The following is a 21,660-nucleotide window of genomic DNA, read 5'->3' as shown; positions in this document are numbered from 1 at the left end:
AACTGCCTTCACCCAAGTGCTCTCATTGCAACACCACATTTCATTCGGAAGTCAAAGGTCAGACATTAAGAATAAACACTTACAACCTCCATCTGGCTTGCCCAGTCTTGTACAAGTTACAGCCAAAGTGACCTTTTTTTCCTTACTGTATCTCTAGAGGGAATCAATTGTATTTTCATGACAGTTCAGGCAATTTCCAAGGTGCTATCTGCCAAGATATCGCATTACACAGTGTCAGCACCTATCAGGATTTCCAGTCTGCCTGGACATGATGTCCCCCTAGATGTGATGTGATTAGCAAAGATAGAACCGGCGGGTGTCATGATGGTTCTCCAGGCCTTTGTCTGTGAGGAGCACAGGGACATCAGTGTGGCTGATTCACTTTACACTCTCCTGTACACTCCCACTACCTGGCACTACAATCAAATTCACTTGACTGCATCAGTGTCACGTCATCAGCAGGTGACCAGTACCTGCTCTGCCAAAACTACCTGGGGTTGTCGTAATGATCTTGAGTTTGCCCTCTCTTTTCTTGCTCTTGTTTATTGTTTTTAAAAGAATAAGGATGACAAGGTGAAGATTGAGTATGTAAGGCAGATAAGCTGTTTGCTGCTGGGTGCATAGGCACCTATAAGCTACAAATATAGCAGAAAATATATAGAGAAAATGCTCCACTCCAAATGTAAATTTGGCAAGGGGTACTGGGCAGGAAGCTTAACATTTCTCCTCTCATATAGTCTTCAAGCATGTCTCCATGTCTTTCTTTCCATCTCGGTAGACGATAAGAGATAACACAGAGAAACAGAAAAACCTGACTGATAGTAACGGGTTTCTACAGGGTGTGCAGGTGGTCGCTGATGATGAGATATTGTTGAAGTTTAATATACAGTATGCTTCAGGTGGGCAGTAAGGGTGTGCCTGGCAGGAGGGCTAATTAGACAGCACTTGACTCTGTGGGTGAGCATGGAGCCCATATATGAATACCTTATATATGAGGATCTCATATAGCCAAAGACCAGACAGAAGTTAGTCGGCACACACACCACCATGGTGCACATATGTACAAACACACACGCATAAGCACGTACATATATGCTGGCACAGGGACACATTCACTCACTCTCTTACTCCCAGAGCTGTTGCTACAGCTCAGCTGTGCTGTGGGCGCAGTGAAGACTGTGACGGTATGAGGGCAAGAAGGCGTTGGAGGCTCCTACTAGTCTCTTTCCTAATGGTAGAGTTGACATTTACCCTGGGTGGCTGTGGGCTGTGGCTGCTGCTCCCACAGAAATGATTCAACCTGCCATGCAGAATATAGAGGAAACTATTCTGACGGATGAAGACGGCTCCGTGAAGGACCTGAAGATGTCTGGGGGCTGTGTGTGCATACTGTACCTTAATTTATGAACACAGTGCATCTGACATGACTGTTACAAGAGCCATCTAGGGCCTATGTTGACAGTTATCTAGGATTGTACATGATGGAGTGAGACAGAAAACAGGTACAGTATGCCAGTGGGATCTCCCAGTGAGCGTCTTCCATCACATGTGTGGTTGAATCATACATACAAGCACACAGCTCGTCCAGAAGGCTCAACAATGAGCATCTCAGAACCAACTGCCTCCACACCAGCTCTCCCTACGGATCAGACCTGACTGAATCCTGCTCTTGTTCTGGCAGTCATGTTATTGCTGGTCACGCATTTTTCAGACATTTGTCTTTACACCTTTTTTTTTTTTTTTTTTTAACAATTTCAGAGTTCCATAGAGTGTTAAAACCTACATCACAAAATGTCTGCCAGTCATGATAACCTGCAAAACCCTTGATAAAGCTTGTTAAAAACGCACTAGTCATAATCAGAATCTCACAAATTTGGGAATCTGCCTATATGTTCCCTGAGGCTGTGCAGTGTCGCTTTGAACATGCTCACAATGACAATGCTAACATGCTGATGATAAACTGTTTACCATTGCTTACTATCTTTAGCTAAATTTGATGGGAATACTAGATTAATTTAAAGTCAAGTAATTACAATTCATCCTGAGGGGAACGTGTGTGCCAAATTTCATGGCAATCCATCAAACAGTTATCTGTTCTAAGTGAACAGATATTTCACCAGAAACTCATGGTGGTGCTACAGGAAAAGTCAGGGGATCTCCAAAGTCACTAGGATTCATCGTCTGGGAACCATGAATGCCTGAACCAAGTTTTGTGCTAATCCATCAAGTAGATGGTGAAATATATCACAGGATAGGTGAAAACTTGTACCTCATTAGGATTCATGCTTGGGCACCATGAATGGCTGTATCAAATTTCATGGCAATCCATCCTATAGGTGTCGAGACATTTCACTAAAAGCCGAAACTTCAACCTGCTGGTGAGTCAGAGGATCACCAAAATCTGTATGAGTCATCCTCTGGGGACCATCAATGTTTGTAATACAATTCATAGAAATCCATCTGATAGTTGTGAAGATATTTAAATCTGGACCAGAGGACAAATCTGGAAGTGGTGGACCGACCACAAAGCTGGCAATGTCATCCCTAGAGCCACTCCACTAGTGTGGCTAAAGTAAATGTAAGGCTTCTGAGCATACAAGCAACTACAAAAGGGAAGCAGACTGAAGCTGGTGTCTTGATTCAGACTTTCGAAGATGTTAATGGGTGGCTGTCATTTGTTTAAGTGAAAGTTGTTTTTTGTCACATTTCCCTATTATATGATTATGGTGATTTTGAAGTGTCAGCTCAGTGTATTTGGATGTTAGACACCATTTATGATGGCACTTTGAGATTATTACAAATTGCAAATCCCTGAGTCATCACTGTTTACACAATGCCGAGGCTGGTTGGCCATCTCTGTCAATGTGTAGGCTTAGTCACTGGCCTATCTTTATTTATAAGGCCATTTTTGGGATAGCTTCCTACACTTGTTTCTATATTAATCAGAAATGTGGGCCTCATTATAGTGAAGTCTGAAGACCGGGAATATTTTTTGCTGACTGTTATTCTGCAGAAAAACTGAAGGAATTGGTAACTGGTGAATGAGTTTAGGGCAACTGCCAGATCTAGGGAAAATTAATATTCTGTTGACTGTCAAGGCCATCGGTAAGATACTCTTACACACTCATACTCTCTGTTATGTTGTCTTCCCCTCTTTTTTCTGTTGACTACTTTTCATTGCATTTTACTTTATGTTCATTGTATTGTACCTCTGACTTTTTTGAGGTGTTAGGTTCCTATATATCATGTATCTCTTGACAAACAGATTCTGATTACAAAAGCGAAATAAATAAATACGAAGATAATGACGATAACACCTACAGTACTCAAAACCTTACTCAATCATCTTTTAACCTCACGCTCAACATCAATGTGCAACACTTGCGCCTTTTAATTTGGAATCACATTAGTTAAAGACCAAAAGGGCAAGTGACATCATGTGGTTTCAAACAGCCTATTCAATAGTTAGGGAAGCTCAATTGTGTGAACACTGACCAAAGAAAAGCAATGACCTTTCTGACACAGCACTTCATCTGTCCAACAGCAGTTAAAATATGCAAATCATGGGCTACCAAAGATGTGTCAATTATGTTTTGTACTTTGGTGTAATGGCTCTGTTCAAGGCAGCTTCCCTGCTCGATTCGGAAGCAGGGAAAATAGAGTGAATGTAGCCACATTTAACACGTTTTAACTGTTATAATCAGTATATAGAGTATATGACAATAAAATAGTTTTACATTTTAGTGTCATCCTAGAAACTGTTTGTTTTTTTAATTTCTAAAGGTGTTTCTAAAATCAATTCAATTTACTTTATTTCATTCAGTATCAATACTGCTTTACAGGGAAACAAAAAAATAGAACAATAGCACAATTAAAACATGTACATTGTCTCTTATGATCTATGACAAATAGTTAGAGGACTCCTTTTCAGTCAGAGAAAAGACTATTTCATTTTCACTATTTTATTTTGCTTCAATAACAGGAGCCCTATGGCCTTGTGTGCTCAGCAAATTTTGTCAAACGTGTCACTCAACCACCAAACATCAGAGTACAAGACCTCGGATTAGGTTACAGGCCAACATCTCCTTGTAGAGGCCCAGGATTTTTTCGTGCCAGGAGAACAGAGACAGAACATTAAATGCTAGTGCCGTCCTCAGGATTAGGACATGGCGGCAGCCCCACACACCCCACTTTCTGCTACTCTCTTTATATTTCTTCACTGTCACAAAAGCAGCAGCAGTAAATACTGAAGTAAGTTCATAAAAGTATCTTTCAAAGCTAGAACGAGACAGCTGGCATACCATCAAAGGCAATAAAACATATGGTACAGTGACAGCACACGCATCATTGCCTGCCTGCACAAGTTACCAATTCTTTCTTTTACTCTGAAAGCTTTTTCTTTTTTGTTTACTTCTGAAAGCAGAGTTCATAAGTCTTTGAATTCCTATGACAATGTCAACACTTGGAGAGTAAAGAATGAAATGAAATGACACAGAGAGAATCAGATAAAGGAGGATGACACTGTATTAAATGGACTGATGCTTTACATACGGCGAGATGGTTATTTAAACTGCAGACATTAGAGGAGTTTAGTGAACAGACCGATCTACTTTTAAGTATCAAGTGGGCTCCTATCTAAAAGTGCTCAGGTTTCTGTAGCCTGCATAGCAAGACTTGAAAACCAATATACTGTATGATCTGGATTATTATGGGTGAAAACATCTGCAGGTTAATGAAATGTCAAAATCTGGGAATATTATGAAGTTAAACTGGTCGGGTCTAGAAGGTACATCTACATGAATGTAATGCAATTAAATGAAACACCCTTGGACTAAGCCCTACCTTAATGAAGTTTATCATCTTCTATATCACCCACATTTTAGCATTTCAACATTGGAAGCTTGTATGTTCTAGAGTATATTTAGATAGTCACTTTCTCTGCATTTATATCATCTCACAAATACAGAATCATGAAATTGGTTATCAGGCTTTCCATAATAATGGTAGACAAAAACTGCTGTATTATTAATGCTTTAACCCTAATCGCCTATAGTTTCCTTGATGGAGACCTGATGAATAATTTTACATAAAAAAAAAAAAATCCACTACTACTATTAGTAACTACTATTCCCAACATCAACAATGAATCTTTAAATTAAAAATTACATTTATATAAATGTCCATCTTTACTACAAATAGCTTTGTCTTTCACTGCATTATCTTTGGTTGGTGATCAGTTCTAGTGTCTTTTAAGGGGAATTATCTGTACATAAAAACACCCCAAAATGCGAAGGAGGTGATGAGACTTTATACAAGCCTGAGTACTGTCTTAAAGCTCTCAGGTTGCTTACAGCCACAACAACCTCCACCAAAGAGGATAAGACAGCCTGTATTTTGCCAGAGAGGCAGAACCAAGGGCAAAGAAGTTCGCAAATCACTCCTTCGCTACTTCTGGCAAAGCTTGGTATTACTGAAGGCGACTCAGATGAGCAATATTAACTACTCAGAGCATCTCTCATCTGCCGGCTGGGCAGTAAGAGGACACTGTTTAAAGAGATTTAAATAATTGAACCAAACTGAAACTGTAAAAGTGGGGCAATTCTGAAAAGTGAGGGGGACAACAGAAAGACAGGGAGGAAGAGGGAGGCCAAGACAGAAATGGAAGCAGACAGATGGATAAATAGATGGACAGACAGACATACAGAGAGAGACAGAGAGACAGAGAGAGACAGAGAGAGAGAGATAATGATACTTGAAAGAGAAATGTAGTGCCCATCACATTAAGCATGGTACACAGTGACTGTAAAAGTGCATATGTAAAGGGCCCAAGTGTATTAACTGCGGCATGGCCATAATTCAGAGCAGCTTGTCCTCATTAAGACTTAGCAGTCCCTCCCACTGAAGCTCCTTACTCTGAGGCCAGCTTAGCCCTTTCATCCCCATTTTGATATGGACCTCAGCCCTGTCTCCTGTGTACGAGGGACTGTGGCAGTGATGGTGATGGCAGAGCCGCCCAACTCCTGGGACCTCTGGTAACCCTCAACATAAGCTGGGTGACACAAGGTCAGCTGCCTGCTGTGCCAACATCCAAAGGTTACTGTCATTCACTCTCTTCAAACACCACCCTCCAATCCTGTGCTAGATCCACATTCGGATGGGTATGCCAATTTGCTACATCTTCATCAAAGCAACAGCTGGCTTGGTTGTCGCCACAATTAAGTGCTCTGAAAAAGTAACTGCTGCGAAATCTGGTTTCAATATTTCTCTATCTCGGTGATCATTATTAAGTTTTACTTTACTGAGATACTTGAGTTATTTCATTTCCCATTTTTTTGGTAGATAGATCTGTTGACAAGCTTCTCAGGAGAACATCCTGGTTTCTCCCCAACAAGCAGTTTCATCTGGGGGGCAGATTAAACATCCGGAAACAGACAGCTTTCACCTGCAGGTTAAGCCTTTGAAGGGATCAGCCAAATTCTGAGCTCTTGTGTTGAGATTGTTATCAAGACTATTCTGATTTCCTCAGCACTATCTATCTGGTTATGAAGTGGAAAAAAACTTGTACCAAGACCTTGAGTTCCTTTAGGTCCTCCTTACAAATGTTGCAATTTCATCCCCACATCAGGATCAAATGGTGAGGAGCCACCAGATGGTTTTGACCTTAGATTCACTGTTTGCTCCCATAAGCCCTTAGATGTGATGCAGCTGTCAACTTAAACTGCCATTCTTGTGGCCATCACATAAGCAAGATTCTCAGTCAGCCGGGTCACGATATCTGCACGTATTAAGTCAAAGGCAACTGGACTCCTCAGGTGTACTGCAGGCCTTTGGGTTTCACCATACACTGCTGTGGTTTGTACGATATGTACACAAATTCATGGCAACCCTGTTCTAATGAGTCAACCATCGTCATGCACTGTCTCTTGTGGTCAGAAGACAGCTGAAACAAAGCCCAAGTTAAAGAATCATTCTGGTTTATTAGAACTCATTTTCATAGTTTTGGCCACCATTCTTATCAGTAACAAAACCATATACCCGCCATATAGTATCAGATCACTCTGTATCGGGGCTACCCAATATTAAAGGACTCATGACAATATTAAAGGACTGACTCCTTTAATGACTCTGACCCCCTAACCTCTCTTTTCTTGCCTTGTCTGACTTCGTTGTTGCTATTTGACCATGTTCTCAGATCTCAGAAATTGTATTGTTCAGTAAAATGTTACAACTGATTAAAAAAAAAACAATGAAAAATAACACTCAAGTTGTGATAAACTGTAAATCGTTGAGTTTGTCAAGAACTTTGTAATGTTATACGAAGACAATGGTGGTCAAACTCAGCTCAAATTACAAACTCAACCTGCCAAGATGGAAGATATTCAGTACTTCTCAGAGGCTCAGATGTTCATCCAGGATTCAAAGAGCCCATCTGTTAAATCTGGAAAGACTAGAATTGCAAAGAAAATTCTTACATATAAGAGCACCAGCACAGACAGAGGCAAAATAGCTTTAGGGAAACTATATAGTAGGACCTAATGAAGGGAAACCGTGAGAACCATCTTCTCTGCCACAGTCGTGGGGAGAAATCGTGCAGATGGTGAGGAGAGGGTGAAAAAAACAGAGAGACGAGCGATAGACTATGAGGTATGAAGACAGTGAGAAAAGCAATTAGGGTCCGCTAATTGCTCTCATTAGAAGAGATGGGGCAGATTAAGCAGACTCCATGATGGACACTGACAATTCAAACATATAAATGTGGACTGCAAGGGTGCCATGCAGCAAACGGTGGTAGCTCTCAGTCTGATAGGAGCAGGACTGATAAGACCAGACCCTATCATCAAAACTTCACTCTATCATCTTGCTTGTGATAAAAAAAAGTAGAAATGACTATACAGAGAGTGATAGAAAGATAGAGCGATGGAGGTCTGATACAGCTGGACAAAAGATGAATAAAGGAGTAAAAAGAGAAGATAGATAAAAGAGTTGAGGCAAGGGAGAAATACAACCCTCTGCCCAACACTTTTTTGAGCAAGACCAAAGTTTTATCAGTTATATGGTAAATAAATGTATCTTGGCATAGTAATAGAAAGTGCATGTAAGCATGAAGAGCACAAACTGATGTGATCCAAGTTTACTGTGTGAAATCAAATATCCATCCAGCCTGAAAAGTTTATGGCAGCTCCAGCCACTCGTCTTCATTTTGTCCATCTTGTAATCATGTTAGCATTGACTAAACACCTATGAAAGGAATCCACTCTGGGTGTTTAATGATAGCAGCCATTTTCTTTGAGAAAACACTCGGCACACAGTCCTCCTGAGAAACAGAGGCCAACTGAAGAGGAAATGTGACCACAGACGTAACAACCAGGGAGAAAAATGGAAAAGCAGAGCTGATTTTTCTTCATTGTGGCCCTCACATAAGAGTTTTTCAGAGGGTGTGTTTCTATTTACCAAGCTCTGAAGTACAAACTGTGTATAGCACAGTGCAGACCAAACCACAGTGTAGCATATAAGACTATTAAGTCTGGAGCACATTAATGCTGCAGCACTTCTTGCTGCAGGATGACAAAAACTTTGTGGTGCCTGTGTGATAGAGTGCTAGTGTGCAATAGGGCATATGCAGAGTGAAACAAGATGTAATTAACAAGAATAATATCTCTTCTCTCCTCCAACTGTGAGCTAGGAAAGCTGTGATATCTGCTCCGTCCTAAAACAGCGTAATCGTGTCTCATTTTCTGCTGAATCCTGGATTGAGTCGTGTGCGGGGAATTACGATAAAGCTCTCGCTCTCCTAATGACTATCAGTGGCTGTGGCAGTTGAAGTTCGTACGCTGCTGGCTTGACTTCTACACCTGCTGCTTACTCATAGACTATCAAATAACTTAAGCAATCAGAATAAAAAAAAACTCTTTCTTTCTCTGCCTTACCTCTCAATGATGTCAGCGATGACACAGGCAAACATCTGCAGGCCCTCTGGAAGCTGCAGAGCCACTGGAGAGAGTGGAAAAAGAAGTTACATATTTGCGTTAGATTGACGGCAACATGTTATTTAACAAAACCCGGACAGCATCGCTATACATAGCCACTGTTACTGGTTCAGAGTGCTCCACTGACAGCAAATAGTGACATTTCAGGGCAATTTCCCCTCTGCCACAGCAACACTGTTGGTTTATTTTAGCGAGTGACGAGCCGTTGGAAATATAGTCCAAACCAATCACCACAGGTCTACAGCTCATGGCTTGTACAGAGCCATTAAACTCTCTCTTTTTCCTGTCACTCTCCATGCCTGCCACTCTCTTTGCTACTGAAACACACAAAAACACCAGCTCCACACAAGTTTATGTCTCAGAGCTAGAATTTAATATGGGCAAACTGATGGGGCTGCTATAAAATTGAAATCAAGCAACCAATTAACAAGCATTTGCCCTGCTGATGGAGTTGCGTGTTGACAACAGGAGACCTACTGATCTACTGATGTGCGACGGCAACTGAGATGAACCAATGGAAAAACCTCGTTTAGGGCAGGATATACTAAGTGGTTTGTGCCTCGTTTCAGACTCACTATGCATCGACAAACAGGGCATGTTTTTTTTATCAAACAGGCAGAAGGGCCTGTCATCTCAACTGCACCCCGCCTGCAGTCAGTGAAGTGGGGCTATTTCCTTAATGCATATTCCTTTAAAGAAAACTCACGCAAATGATGTGAGGTTGCACATTCTGCTGGATTTGCTGCTAATGTAAATGGATCAGTGTTGCATGAAACATTTTCCACCTCCAGCACCAAAAGCACAGAACTCTCAATAATAAGGAAAGTGTGAGCTCACCACAAATATGTCTTTCGAAATAAATTAGATTCAGTTAAAAAAAGTATGGGTTTCTGAAAACAAGACGTAAATAGAGGCCCTCTTGTGATGGGATCACACCACAATATAGTATTTTGCGCAAACAATCATTAAAAACGACCATGAATAGTGATCCGCGCCAGGGGAGTAAAGTGGGGCACCTTCCCTACTTCCTACCCGCTTACGCTCAGTGCCCTTGCTCAGACCAAACCCATCTTTGAATTCTGCCTTCATTTTGATCTCAACTACACACCTGTAAAGTTTCGTATCGCAGTTGTGATGCTATTGCGTTGACAGAATCAGTCCACAGACAGACAGACATATAAACACCTGGCAAAGTATTCAAAACCGCTTCGGTGATAGTTTCCCAGGACCACATTTTATCATGATGACACTCACACAGACTCAAAAGGCGAAAACACCCTGTTGCGGCTGGTAGTTAAGTTTCTGGGAAAGAAAAGGATCAGTAATAATAATCAACATAATATCTGACCATTTCAAATCACCACAGAGGCAACAGAGAGTTTATGTGGTCATTGAGGTTGAACCTTAAAATAATCAGCTAGAGTAAGCCAGGGCTTCCTTTAGAATCCTTCCTTAAAACTAATTTTAATGTAAAGGCTTTTCCTAAACTCTTAATTTAATTACATTTTTTATGTGCAATAGTACAATATAAATCAAACGTACAAATACAAAGCACAATATTGCACTCTTTTGATGTTAGCTTTGGATCTGTGGTGACATTAGTCCTCATTGTGGTTGGAGTATCTGCTGGATCAGATTTATTTTCCTTTTAAGTCATTCAATTTTCAGTTATTTTCATTTCCTTAGAGAATCATCTAACTTACCTTCAACTATTTTGATTTTAGATTTCTATAAATAAAGATAATTGTATGAGTTTTACATGGCCAAATATTTTTTTCCCAGACTTCAACACCAATCAAAATGTTTTAGCTTCCTCATCTCAGGCAAACTGAACTGCAACTTTCAGCTCCTTTCAAGATAATATCATCGTGTTTTCTCAGAATTCAAAGTACATGAAAATCCGAATGTCCTTTGGGGATTTCTTACGAGATACGGCTTGTAGTTTTTGCATTAAAAGATCCTAAAGAATCCATGATTTAGTATACATTAATTCTGCCATCTCCTCATCAAATAAACATGACGACACCTTGGCATCAGAGACTACTAAGATATTGATGATGTCATGTATAACCCTGCAAGGAATAACAGAACGGGAATCAGAGCATGAAGTGGATGAGAAGGAAAAGACAAGAGTGACAGAGAGGAGATTAGTAAGGAAAGCAGATATGGACTAATGTGGCAATTTGAAAGTGAAAAGTTGTATACCTATTCAGGCTGCAACTAACATTTTTTTCTCCATCAAAAAATCGAATACATTATTTTTTCAATTAATTATTACCCATTTGATCTATAAAATGTCCGAAAATGGAGAAAAATGTTCATCTCAATTTCCCCCAGAGCCTCTTTCTCATTTCATATGACCAACAGTCCAAAACCAAAAGACACTCAATTTTCAGTAAAATATAAAACAGAGAAAAGCAGGAATTCCTCACATTTGAGAAGCAGGAACCAGGAAATGTTTGGCAATTTTGTTTTAATTGACCATTTTTGATAAATATTAGAACTTCCATTTCCGTTTTCTAGTAACACATGTCAATATCTTGGACAGAATCAAAAGATTAGGAGAAATATGAACATCATTTGACTTGCATCAAGATAATTGGTCATTTAAATCAAGATAACATGTTTATCTGTATTGGCAACAAATGGTTCCTTTCATATATTCATTTCACATGTTTTGAGAAAAGAAAAGATGTGGAAGGATTTCCTTGTTTTTAATGCAGATAAACATATTTTCTGTATAGAAGACTAAAATATGAACATTTGATTAAATTAGTTGAGAACTAATAACTAATGTTTTAAATACACGTTGCCATGCTTCTGTTCAAATGACTGTAGACATGTTTTAGGATACTTTTAGCTGATCTTTAATTGAGTGCGAGTGCATTTTTGTCTGTTTGGAATTGAGTGAAATACAGGGGTTCTGCTGTTCAGTAGTTTGCCGTTTGGGATTATATTAGACTCCACTGTTTGTGTGACAGGCCTTGCTGATACACTGTTTGTGTATCAGCAAGGCCTCCTGTCAACAGTTCTCTTTTGGCATTCACCCTTTTTAAAGCAGTAATCTATTTATGTTTCATGCAGATTGAGACGATCCCAAATAAGCATTCACAAGGCGTCGACCAGTTCAGTGTGAGGTTCCTGCAACCAAGTCAGACAGATGGATAAAGCACCTGGAGACAAAGGCTTTGTTTCAATCAACCATGACATTTTCTCCCAGTCAAACTCTGTCGCACCTTACTTCAATAAATCCATCAATGTCTCAGTGGACACTTACAATTCAAAGATACTGAATTCATCGCGCACAGACGTTTTCACATGACTAGGCCTGAAACAATTTCAAACTTCAGTGCCAGACAGCATTAAACAATAAAAGCTGGGACAGACAAAAGGCCAAGGAGGTTGAGGGAGGATGGTCATGAGATGGAGTGATAGATGGGGCAGTGCAAAGAGGAGGAGCGAGAACATTTCTTACTGATGAAAGGTTAAGGGATCACCAAGCGCTCATGCAGACAGTGAGAGACAGGTCAGTACTTAGAAAAGGGCAAGTTTATTAACAGAGAAAGGTTTCAGAGCACACCTCTGCCACAGCTGACAGAAGCAAAGAGCTTTCTCCATCTGCTGCCCCTGGTGAAAGGTGAGTCAGATGCTGGAGGTGGGATTGGCTGTGAGACTGCATGTTTGAGTTTGCACGCAAGGATGATAAACTGCTGCTTCTACCTTTGAAAGTGCACTGCTGGCCGCCCAAAAAAAACAAGAGATACAAGTTCATTTAATGGCTTCGGATGCCATGTGTTTTTACAGCTAACAACTCCAAGAAACAAGGGTGGGAGGTTTCTTATTCCTGGAGACACATCACTTAATGTGGACCACTGTTGCGTACATGTGGCTTTCTCAACATGCAGTGACAAAAAGATCACTTTTGGCTTATGTGAACCGTCAATCACCCATCATCTAATGATGTTGTTATGTGACATGTGACGCTGAATAACAAGAAAGCTACATGTGGGATTATGTTAACAATCAAAGACAGGATGTGAAATACGAAAGTGCTGGAAAGACCAATTTATCAGCCAACGGCAGACTGAACGGACAAAGCCAAGGGATTACTCAGAATTTTCAAAAGGGGGGTTATGGCTAGGAAGACTAGAATGAGACTATATACTGGGTTTATCCTGTAGTAGATTACATTTTGAGTGTGTGCGTGCATAACATTTGTGGTTAGATTTGAGGAATAGTGAAATGTCAATCAACTGCTATATGAACGAAGTGCTATGCAGATGGTAATGGAACCGCAAAAATAGTCAACATTAGAAAAAGAGGACACAATTACATAATCAAAGGAATACATTTTAATGATCTCAGTTGCCAGTTTATTAGGCTTCCTAATAAAGGAATTCCTGTAATAAATCCTCCCTTCATGACGGTTATATTGTTCAGTTTTTGTTGAATCTGTTTTAGAGACGTGTTGATTCAGCTTTGTGTCATTTAGGCGGCTGCAGTTTGCGGTGCTATTATGTTGTATTGCATCCTACACTATATATTTAGTCTTACCTTATTTATATTTCTAATACATAAATTAACCAATAAATTCTGAAATAATTAAATACATTTACTCTTTATTAGCACTTATTATTATTAATTACTATTTTGGAATTGTCCATATTTGTGGAGTCTCAGAGTGTGTTTACATACATAAGCGTGAATTCACTTGCAAATTTGGAGTGAATGGAAGTCACACAAACCGACTCTGACTTTGGACAGAATAGGCATAACTCCACTAAGGTATGTTATTGTATGTAAACATGTTAACATTAATAAGGCTCTTCAGTAAACGCATACATCCACATGTGCGTGTCCAGTCTGTAGATACTACTGACTATGATCTGCTTGAACTTTACACTGGCAGCCAGCGCTCTCACTACTGTCATGTTTTCTATAAAGGAACACGCTTTTCAGACAGAGGAAAGAAGGCCGTCTTACACTGCTAACTGGGGAGTTGTTGTGTATTTGGGGATGAAAGAAAACAGTGGTTCTGTTACTGGAGGATGCACATAGAGGCTATTTAGAAAGGGACCATTAATTGGGAAAAAAGCCATGGACTTTTAGTTGGGGTGGGCCATCTGTGGCTTGATTAGTTAACATTGACATTGAGGCAATCCTCAATTCAAACTTTCATTTAAGATTCTGAGAATTTTGTGATTACAGCATTATCATTATAACTCTTCTCTTATTTCCCCTCTCATAAAAGTAGCTGTACCATGGAAAGAAACTTGCAGAAACTAAAGGAGGAACTAAATGCTCCACATGTTGCTTATTGTCTCGAGGCTCAAGGAAGCATCTAAAGAGAAACTGTCAACTGTGCTAATCTTTTGATAGTCTGTAGTGAAGTTGTGAAAAGAACTTGGAAAACAGAACAACTCCCCAAGCATTTTACAATCCCCACAGGGAAACACTTTCATGAATTCAAGGTCCCCCAAGACAATCAAGGCCGTACTGCTTTTTGCTTCTTTGGCTTCACATCCATTTCAAGGCTGAACAACTGTTGTAAGACAAAGGCCATAATAAAATGGTAAGAATGAACGTGAATTGAGAATCAAAAACAGTCCCACTGCACATGACCTCAAATCGAAAAAAAAAAGAGGCTATACTGTAGGTATGGCCATATTCTGTGTCATCTTAATTTGGTGGTTAACCTGAACTCCAAGGGCCAAACATTATTACCTGGAAACACATTTAGTAGTTTCAGTTAGAGCCGACTGATGAATCATCAGATTCAGCACATATCTTGGATATATTTTTTTCAAACTAATTTAAGGAACAATTAAATTCTTGTTTATGTGTGTTTATGTAAAAAAAGATCTGCTAATATGTCATTATCTGATTTTTATTACTCTCAAAGACAGTATTGGTCTGACTATGTAACGATTACTTAACCAAGGCTAGAAAAAGCAAACGGAAGATGTCATTTCTTCTCTATAAACAAAACACTAGACTCAAGTCTGATAGTTATTATCACCTAATTCAATTTTTGTTCACTTGTCTTTATTTTAACTGAATGTGTGATAGCAGATAGCCGGCAGCAGTTAGACAAACTCTGAACAACTAAACTGCGCTTGTAAAGAGCTGAGATGCACAACAGATTATATCAAAACAACACACAATTAGATTAAAAGGAGAAAATTAGGCAAAACAACACAAAGCTTTTGACTATTTATAAACTCAGAAAAAAAGAGGCTGGGCAGATAAAATAAATTCAACTGGATGTTCCTCAGTCCTCTACTTTAAAAGCACAGTGCATGAGACTCAAGAGGAGTTCAAAGGCTGACAAAGAAACAGATGGACACAAAAAGGAACAGAGAGAGACAGGGGTGATAAGGTGAGGTATGCTCTCTGGGTTCAGACAGAGAGGATGAGCTCTGATAAAAAAACATCACACAACAAAAAAGCAAAGCCAGCAAGCTGCAGAAACCACACGCTCCCCACAGGGACATGTAAAAAATGATTCAGTCCTCTTGGCATGCCATCTGCATATTTCCACCCAAGGCAGGAACGACCGAACGACTACACATTCTGACATTTACATTAGTGAAGGACGATTTTTTCTGGGGCTGGAGGCCGCCATTGTAATGCTACCCCATGAACTGTTTCACATGGAACACCAAGTACGACGAAAAGTCAAAATATAGATTTAACAATGCATGAGGGAAGAAATTGAAGGACATATGCTATTAAAGGATAGATTCACATTTTTTGAAGTCTTTTCTTAAAACAATACTCACATGCCCATATGTATATTGAAATAGGTTTTGGTTGCTGTAATCATTGCTGTTGCTGCAAAGAGATCACTTCCCGAAGCAATTTCAATGTAAGTGATGGGGGACAGTCCTCGTTCTTTGTAAAAATACATTCTTAAGTTCAACCAAAGCTAATATGAGGCTTCAGCAGTCTGAGTTATAAAAATCAAGTGGAGCGCTACAAAAGTTACTGTTTAGTACCAAGTCCCCCTTTGTGTTTCCATACCTCTGCCGCGGCTCAGCAGGCAGAGGGAATTTTATACTAAAAACAACGTAGATTTGAAAGATACTCAGTTGATTTGTCAAACAGACTGCTGAATCTTATCATTAGCTTCAGTTAAACTGCATTTTTACACAGAACGAGGACTTGTGGATTTTGTCACCCATCACTTAATTTCTCTGTGTCTTTGTTTCCCTACGGTTTTTGTAATTTGGAGATATAGCTCTGCCTTTATAATGCAAAACTGATAGGAGACTGACTGCACCCTTTCAAAGCTTCTTCATAGTATTTACAATTTTTTTTTTCTGTTCTGTTTTTTTATGACCACCTAATAATGGTCGAAGGGCCAGGAAAACAATGTGATGCTACTAAAGGCAGCTCTAGGGCAACAAAAAAGGATTTGCCTGTTGCCATCGACCACAACATACTGTACATCGATGTCAGTGAAGCCTCCCACTGTGCCCACAATCAGTTAGTCCTGGGGCTACAATCCCACTGCAGGCCTTGCTACTCAATTCAGATGTTTTGCTCAGATCAGATGTTCCTGTTTGCCTATACTATTCTTTTTAAGTGACCTCCATCCTGAAATAACACTAACGAACAAAAGATATGACATCTGGACAGTCTGTCAGAGAGGCAACTGAAGTTGTTGCTCAGTTTTGGAGTTGATAAATGAATTCATCTTTTTCGTCCTTTTACTTTGAGCCTGGATTTGAAATGTTTGTTATTTATGAGGCCAAGTTCTGCTTTCAATATGGGTCACAAAAAGAAATAGAAAAATATGTTTTCTTGTATTTGTTTTTGGTTACGCTGCACACAAACATCTGTGTTGCATGGATGGTGAGATGAAAACCTGAGCCTGAGCACTATCAGCTGCAGTGTGAGTGTACCCTTCCAACTCTGTCAATAAACACATGAGCACAATTCCTGGGGGAATTGCCCCCCCCCGAAGATCAAAGAAGGTTAACACATCCTCCTCACAAATTCAGTGTTAACCGACGCCAAAACACACTGAACATGGAAGTGCTTGTGAAAAGTATCCGGCTTCACTTTGGTGTCCATATTGACCAAAAAGAGTGAACTCACCACAAGAAAAATCACATCACCACATGGGTACAAATGCATCACATCTTAAACATACCGATTTCTTTACAGCGTGTGTTGTTGATGTATACTGTTAAATATTTGTTTGGTAATGTTGGATTCTAATGTGGGATGACCTACATGGCCTTTTGACAACTGGGTCTGTTTTTGATTTGTCACAACACTGGATAAACCTGTGTGAACCTTGCGGGTTACTGATTGCACAATAAAGTCGTCAAAGTAGGTCAAATCACTGATGCACTCGTGGATGGCATTGTGAATGAATGCTTGCGCACGTTGTCTTTCGGTATGCTGTTCTTACTGCTGTGCATCCTGTGTGTTTCATACATTAATTCAGTACTGCTAATCTTCTCTAAACTCCCAAAGCCGTTGTTAATGAGGTGTGAGTAACAACACACAGGAAAGTACTTAAGTGCTGAAGTGTTTCATAAACCTTCAGCTAATATTAGTTGTGTGTTGTGGTGACATTGACATGGATGCACATAAAATAAATCTTTCTGAACCCAGATGATGTAGGGCATGGTAGCACAGTGTAATGGTTGTCAGTATCAGGTTTTGGGACAGAGATCCTGCTAGTTTATATGACTATGAACTTGGAACTATTCCTCTTATGTAAATACAGGCTGTTCTTTCAGATCCTTTACTTCCAAGCAACTTCATCCAGCCTCTGCTCCCATTCAGCTAATGTAACTTAATTCAGGAGTCAGCTGTGCAATTTAAAAGCCTCCAGCACAAGCACTTTGGATCTCTGTGCCGTTCTTAGACTGTACTTGTGAGTATTGTGACATTGTGGAATGTCTTTTTACATAATGTCCATGTTGTGTTAAACCACCCAGACCCTGTTTTACCTTTGCAATAACAGCTGCTCTTTTATCTGGCACCCCCCCCCCCCTACAGTAAATGCAGTGACTGTCTCAGTTAAAAGAGTCCATATAGATTCCCAATCGTGTGCAAAATGATTCAAATGCATTAAGAAAGAACAGTGCTCACCTCTCTTAGCATTTGCTTGTTTCACTCGCCAAACCGTCTTGTGGATCTCAAAGTTGTAATTTGCAGGCAGGGCTTTGATTGCCTCCTGTAACTCAGGGTCTTGCAGGATTTCATCTGGAATTTGATTGGCTACCCGCCGTGGTCCTCGGACTGAAGAGAAAGTTCAATGATTGAGCTGTTAGCAATGCGATGAGCACAGGTCGAAGCAAGGAGTTAAACTATCTAATGGACCTAGCTCTACAGACAAGCTGGTATACCATGAGACCATCATGCAAAAGGTCACAGCCAGATAGTAATGTATCAGTGAAGTCTGCACAGGTCACTCTGCACCAAATGAAGCTAGACTCGTGCTTTAACACAGGCCTCTGACATGTTCTACAGTTCAGACTGGCCCTCGGGGGTAATACAGTTCAGTAAAGTCGCTTTTCACATCCAAATTTTCTAAATGCGTCTCCCACCTCTACAGGGATAGGCCACCTTTTAAGAGGCATGAGAGCTGTGGAATTGGAGAGCACCACACATTTGTCCTTCTCTAAATAATTTTCTACAAGCTACTTAGTAGCTTGAAATGCCAGCTGAAATGGGAAAAAAAGCTGAGAGAGATTTGGCTCAGATTTTACTGGCAGCGTTTGAGTTTGATGTAGCCCCACTTCTCAAGTACAGGGAGATATTTTTTTTTATCACAACGTACAATCTTATTTGGGCACTGCACCGGGACGTTTTTTGTAATTTGCGTTTTGTTACACATCCATGCCATACATTGTTTTTAACAGAATAACATTTACATTTTATGTGATTACTGGTACTTTCTGATAGGCTTACACTTCCACTGATTACGGCTAAGCACTACTTTACTTTGACTTTTAATTCGACTTGACTGACTCTGTGTTGAGTTCCCTAAATAACTCAGACATCCATGATCCATCAACTATAACCGCTTACCCTTAAAGGGTTGTGGTGGGCTGGAGCTGATCCCAGCTCACATTTGGCGAGAGGCAGTGTACAGCCTGGACAAGTGGCTGGTCAATCACAGCGCTGCCACATAGAGACAGACAACCATTCACGCTCACAGTCACACCTATGAGCAATTTAGACTGCCAATTAACCTACCCAGAGAGAACCCACGCAGACATTCAAAATGATAGTGTTTCATTTGTAAGATGATTTATTTTTTGTAAATGTAAAACATGTTAAACAGTCACACACTGCTGTGCTGCCACTGAACTACTTTCTATGTAAATCTTTGCCATCAGACACAGATGACGTTGCTGTACTTTGACTGTAATGCATTGACTTGAGCTATTTTCACAACACACACAATATATATTCGAATCATAACTAAAATAAAAAAAACAAGTAAAATATCTGAAACCTAAATTAAAGAAAAACAAAACAAACAAAAAAAATGCAGTCACTCAAGTTTGCTGCTCCTTCTCCATCTGTCGTTATTCTACAAATGGGTAAACAACATTTTTAGGAGAACTCCAGCCTAGTGTCTTCTTACTTGCAGTAAACTTGATTAAAAAATGACTTTCTGGGTCCTTTCCTACTACATGGTTTGTGGGCCATAAGGATCATCGCCACCTTTCACCCCCTATCAATAGCCCTGCATCATCTCACTTTACTATAGAGGTGATTTGCAGTGTGTGAGACTTTGCTAGTAAGAGAGAAGAGGACTGAAAGGAGATTGAACCATTTTGGCCTCTTGTTTATCTTTTGAAAATATGAGCCAAAAAACTAGTCTCTGCAATGAGCTCATGTTTCGTAGTGCTGTTTCAGTGTTTCCCATATACAGAATATAGAGATATACTCTCACCCAAAACTATTTCTTTGGGTAATCTTTTGTGTTTGTATTCCTTTCAAATGACTTAAGTGGAAACATGAATTCAATGATTGCCACTGTTAGCATCGACAGTACATCAAAATCATATCATGTGAAAACTTTGTCTCTGGTCTCAACTACTCTCAACAACTTCCTTTACAATGCATGCAGCTGCCTGTTTCTCTATCAGTGGCAAATGATATATCATCCACAAGGTTTGGAAATATAAATAATATACATCCAATATAGGGAAAACAAACACTGCAATTCAATCAAATAATAAATTGCATCAACTAAGATGTTGTGTTCAACGGTATATTGTATTTCTGCCATCATGTAACAAGAGAAAATGTGACGGTTTTCAGGTGGTAATATATCATTTATACTGAATGAATTCTTCTCCAGTGTACCCTGCAAAGACATTGATCTTCTGTTGTAATAAATCAAGCTCATGCCGACAGGAATGGTGATCTTCTCTGTAACAATGAAACACACCATCTTTCATAAACAAACAAAAAAAGACTGGGTAACATTGTTGAGGTGGCAAGCAAGATCATTGTTAAGCAGCAGTCCTCCTTGTCAGACATCTTTTATCTCCAGGAAGGAGGCAGGATCGATTTTAAGGAGCCCAAACCATCCTCTCTATGAGGCACTGGATTTTCTCTGTTTAGGTCAGAGGCAGGGGTTTCCCAGGGCAAAGTGCAATAGATTTAAAATTTACTTTGTCCCTAGTGCAATAAACATCCTTAACTTGCACAAAAGGAAAGTGCACTTTTGCGCTTTTTGCTCACACTTAGCACCGTAGCACTTTATATTATCTAATCCTATGAAAATGCATTTTATTATTTTAGTTTATTTTTGTAGTGTTATGTTTGTACAATTGTGTTTATCTGTGCTCTGTTGCGAGCCGAATTTCCCCCAGTAGGACAATAAAGAACTGAACTAAACCCTGAACTGAACCTTTAATCAGTCAACTAGTCTGTTGAACATGCTCGCCATGAAGCCATCACAACAACATTGAACGCTGATCGGATGCTATCTATTAGCCAATAAAGCTAATGTTTTGTCATGTACGTTGATTACAGCCTACTGAACACCGCTGGAGAGCAACTAAACACCATAACATGGATGTATAAAGAGATGACGTTTCTCGTTTTCGTGCTTGCATCATAGTCAGACTGCTGTGTTATTTTGCTGAAAACTGCCGAGTGTCGTTATAGCAACGACTCATCGACGTAGACGCTAGGTATCTATATAAAGTACTAAATAATATGTCTCTGTCTACTTTATTAAATAATTCGTGTTTGACGTTAAAATTTACCTGTGGGCTTTTTGGTAGGCACAATCTGGACTTCACTCGAGGGTGCTGCCATGTTTTTCCTCCCAAACATGTCACACGTGAGGTAAAGAAAGGCGAAACCAATCGATTGAAGAGCTCAGTGGAGAGAAGTCGAACACCGATGCAACCGATGTCACTGAACGGGACAGGAGGACAGGACCAGACTGATAGACCACAACAGCTCGTTAAGGTATACTTAACTATGGGTTAAAGAGTCCATTGTCCACATTGCCCCCCCCCCCCCCCAAATTAAATAAAATGAATTAAAAAGTAAAAAAAAAAAAAGTAAAAAGCCCAATTTATAAGACAGTTTCAAAATGATTTACATACCAAGTAATTTAAACAAAAAGTATAATCAAACAAAATAAAATTATAAAACAGAATTAATAAAATATGTGTAT

At 39.7% G+C, this 21,660-nt stretch overlaps 1 protein-coding gene across 2 annotated transcripts in view; it reads right to left on the bottom strand.

Moving 5' to 3' along the window:
* Positions 1-21,293, bottom strand: part of dph1 (diphthamide biosynthesis 1) — a 55,938-nt gene extending 34,645 nt beyond the window's left edge. For both annotated transcript variants that reach the window (XM_070905806.1, XM_070905807.1), the window contains exons 1-3: positions 21,242-21,293; positions 18,099-18,248; positions 8,928-8,991 (exon numbers count right to left, since the gene is read on the bottom strand). In XM_070905806.1, coding sequence (XP_070761907.1) covers positions 8,928-8,991; positions 18,099-18,248; positions 21,242-21,293 — 266 coding nt within the window. The remainder of the gene's footprint in view (positions 1-8,927; positions 8,992-18,098; positions 18,249-21,241) is intronic.
* Positions 21,294-21,660: the final 367 nt, after the last annotated feature.

Source organism: Enoplosus armatus, chromosome 5 (assembly GCF_043641665.1).
Source record: "Enoplosus armatus isolate fEnoArm2 chromosome 5, fEnoArm2.hap1, whole genome shotgun sequence".
Classification (NCBI taxonomy): domain Eukaryota; kingdom Metazoa; phylum Chordata; class Actinopteri; order Centrarchiformes; family Enoplosidae; genus Enoplosus; species Enoplosus armatus.
The sequence above is the reverse complement of the archived record's forward strand: the minus strand, read 5'-3'. Positions and strand labels throughout refer to the sequence as shown.